Source organism: Lygodium microphyllum, chromosome 4, assembly GCF_053477565.2.
Source record: "Lygodium microphyllum isolate KBCC chromosome 4, Lygodium_microphyllum_v1.1.10, whole genome shotgun sequence".
Lineage (NCBI taxonomy): Eukaryota > Viridiplantae > Streptophyta > Polypodiopsida > Schizaeales > Lygodiaceae > Lygodium > Lygodium microphyllum.
Window position 1 is genome coordinate 122,561,491 of NC_141138.1, and position 3,703 is coordinate 122,565,193.

Here is a 3,703-nt window from a genome sequence, read left to right on the forward strand (position 1 = left end):
ATGATACCTTGAGCTATCCAATAAGAACTCTCAATCGATGTGGCATATAGATCTGCATATATCTCGGAATCTCTATGAATCCGTGCTTTGATATGCTCAAGAACTGTGTATAATAATGTGCCATCTTCGACGGCAGTGGCTGTGCAGGGCTGACCCATGTCCTCTGTATATAAATATGCCATATCTCCTCTCTGATGACTCTGTTCCTCTCAGAGAGAGAGAGGGTGTAAGTGGGAGCCTGAGTATCATATAGAAGAGGTGGGAGTCTATCAATGTCCAGCCCATGTCTGTCAAACCAAGCTCTAGTCTATGCATACCATGATGTGGTATCCCCCGCTCGAGCCATCTCCTGAGATGCCATATATGCTCTGTATGCAATGCGATCTCTGTCCATATCCTGAAATCCGTGTAGGAAGCAGACTGTCTGAAATAATGCCTCGACTAGCATGGGCGGTGTGGCAAGCTCTGCTCGCACAATGTCATGTGGGACTGAGGCCTTGCTGCGAATCAATCTAGATATCATGATCACCTGAGGTCTCTCCATCAATGTCCATACATAATCGGCAAGGCCGGCCCCCATATAGCTGCTCCATACATCAGTGCTGGAGTGACTAGAGTATCAAAGAGCCACCCCTTGGTGCGAGGCTCCTGGAAATGTGCCTGATGACACTGTCGCTCCATAAGAGCCAATGCTGAGTATCCTCTAGTGAGGCGGTCACGAGCTGCCTGTGTCATCGAGAAAGTCCCTGAAGCTGCTGTAAAGGTGACTCCCAAATATACATATGATCCAGTGACCTCAATACTCCCTCGTGTTGCCATGAAAATACTCTGTCTGCGTATCTAAGCTGATGTATGGAATATAAGAACCTTGGTTTTACCAAGGTTCACTGTCATGCCTCTCTGTATGCAAAAATCATCCAATGCTAATAAATATTGTTGTAATCCCTGAGCTGAGTCTGAGACCAACACGATGTCATCTGCATATAGTAAGATATGAACTGTGGCTCCACTGAGATCTATACCTCCACCGGCTCGCTGTTGAATAAACTCTGCTATCTCATCAATGTATAGCCCAAATAAAGTCGGTGAGAGTGGGCATCCTTGTTTCACACCAATGGTGCTCACAAGGGGATCTGATATACCTCCCGGACATCTGACTCTGCCAGTAACCCGCTCATATAGTGCATAAATATCCCACATCATGTCATCATCCACCCCCAAATCAAGTAGGCGTCTGAAAAGCCTCTCTCTCGGAACCATGTCAAAGGCTTTGCGGAAATCCACAAAGCAATAGTACAATCTCTGTTTTTTCACTCGTGTCTGGTCCATCAGACAACGGAGAGTGAAGATGTGGTCTATGGTAGAAAAATGCCCGTTTGAACCCTGCCTATCCGGGTGTGCGCATGCGCTCTCTCTCTGCCAGCGTGCTGAGCTCCTCCTCCATCACCGTGCCATAAAGTTTGGCCAAAACTGGCCCAATCATGATGGTCCTATATGTGTTAGGATCCATAGGATCCCCTGACTTGTGGATAGGTACAATGGTGTGCTCCGTCCACGAGTCAGGGAACCCCTCAGACAATGCACGGTTGAAGAGGTGAGCAATGAGTGGAGCCAATGTGTCTCTGCCATATATAATATGCTCTGCCTGAAGATCAAATTGGTCTTGAGCGCGGCCATGCTGTAACCGTGAGATAGCATGTTTCACCATACTAGTGGTGAAAAAGGATGAAATACCCGGTCTTGGTGTACATGGTGTGGGTATCAGCGGCTGTGCGGGTACATGATATAAACTCTGTGTGTATCCATGCCATACTGCAGGGTCATGTATCGGTGTGGGTGAGCGTGGTTCTCTGATCTGCCTCCATGCCTCTGCACAATCTCTGCTCATAAGAAGGTGGTATATATCCCAGTATCTCTCCTCCTCCCATTCCCGCTTTTTACGGCGGGTCAAGCGGTGCATGCGTCTCTGCGCCTGTCTGTGTGTGATCTCTCCTCTGGCCTCCAAATCGCGTAGCTGTCGATGTAGATCTCTGCACTCATCATCATACCACCTGTTCTGTGGCATGGTACCGGTCCGAGGGGGGTGCGTGTATGTGTGATGTGGAAAACTGAGTGTAGCAGAATCATGCAGAATGCGTGTGATATCAGTGGTCAATGTATCAAGGGGTGCGTATGGATCAAGTGACGTGATGTGCTCCTCCAGATGCTGTGAGTAAACATGTGAGAGCTCATGAGTGAAGTGTATGGTAGTATGCATGTGGGGTATGATATCTGCAGGTGGTGATGGTAATGAGGTGAGGAGTGAGAAACTGAGAAAGGTGTGATCGGCATAGAGTGGAAGTCTCCCAAGGCCGAAGGACTCGATAGTATGCATCCCATCGATCGGTCCGAGCAGATAATCTACAGTACTCTCGCCCCCCCCATGTGGGAAGCATGTAAGACCTCCTGAATATGGCCATCGTGCCATCCCGTTATAAATAACGAGATGATGTCTACTACCAAGCTCAAGTAAATGCCCTCCATACCCTGTGGCGTCTGGCCCAATATCTGCTGACTCCCTACTGATCCCCAACTCCTCAGGGTCTAATGCTCTCATGATCTCTGGCTGATCCATATCAAAACTCTCACACTGTCGGCTCTGTGTGCGCCCGTTGAAGTCCCCCATAAGGAAGACCTCACCCAAACTAGAATACAGAATAATGTCCTCTGAGAGCTGTGAATAAGGGGAGGGGGAATCTCTGGCCTGAATATCACCCTGCGTAGTAGCATATCTGGACCCTCGTGGTGAAAAGTAGCATACTGCCATATAGATCCATCTCTCATCTGATATCTGCACTCTGATCCACATATAACTGGCCTCCTCATCTCGTCTCACTAACTGGATATGTCTCTGTATCCCCTGACGGAATAGAACTGCCACCCCTCCTGAGCCCCTAGATGTGCTCTGCCTAGTAGTAGCCCGGTATGCAGATACCCACTCAAATCAAGTAATGCGTGGAAGCCCTCTCTCTAGGCTCTCATGTGTCTCTGTGAGGCATATAACATCATGGTCGGGTAAAATCTCCTCAAGTCTGTCCGGTCGTGACCATAGGGAGCCATTGCAGTTCCAAACTGCCACACGTATCGTGGTCTCCTGTACAGTCCTCTGCCCCGTCTCATAGGCCACACCCCCCTATTTGGTGGGGCGTCCATCTATAAAAATCCGGCCATCTCGATAGAAGGCCTTACGGCCTTCTCTACGTGCTTGGAGTATCTGTGGCATGCATGCTCGTTTGTGTGCGATCTGCATCTGAGTCAGGTCCTCATCCATGAAGATGGGAGCCCCAGTCATCCCTCGGAGCGAAATCCGCTTCCGAAAGAAAGCGGCTCTGTCCTCCGGTGTGCTCATATGTAATATCAGAGCTCTGACCCTGGTAGTATCTCGTCCTGCACGCCATGCCTGAGTAAAGGGCATGCTCGTGTACCCTAGTCGGGTGCATAGCCCGCGTGCGTCCTCCTCCGGAGAGGCCCCTTCGGGGAGCCCGGTAATACGCACATTCAATCTACGCGCGTTCCTGAGCCTCTCCTCCTCTAAGGTCTCCTGAACTCGGACTACCTCCTCCTTTTTATTTTCTTCCTGGACCTCCTTCTTAATATTCTTCTTCACTACCTCAATCCACCCCTCCTTATTCCCTTCTAATTCTTTCTTCATGTTTGCTTTGAT

The 3,703-nt window shown here is 49.3% G+C and overlaps 1 protein-coding gene across 1 annotated transcript; it reads right to left on the bottom strand.

Annotated features, from left to right (window-relative positions):
- Positions 1–3,172: 3,172 nt before the first annotated feature.
- On the bottom strand, positions 3,173–3,703 carry LOC148037563 (uncharacterized). The gene has a single exon (XM_087677326.1). It carries the CDS (start codon positions 3,689–3,691, stop codon positions 3,173–3,175), a length of 519 nt encoding a protein of 172 aa, XP_087533452.1. The 5' UTR covers positions 3,692–3,703.

Coding starts and splice junctions, on each gene's coding strand:
- LOC148037563 (XM_087677326.1), bottom strand. CDS start 3,691: ATGAAGAAAGAATTAGAAGGGAATAAGGAGGGGTGGATTGAGGTAGTG.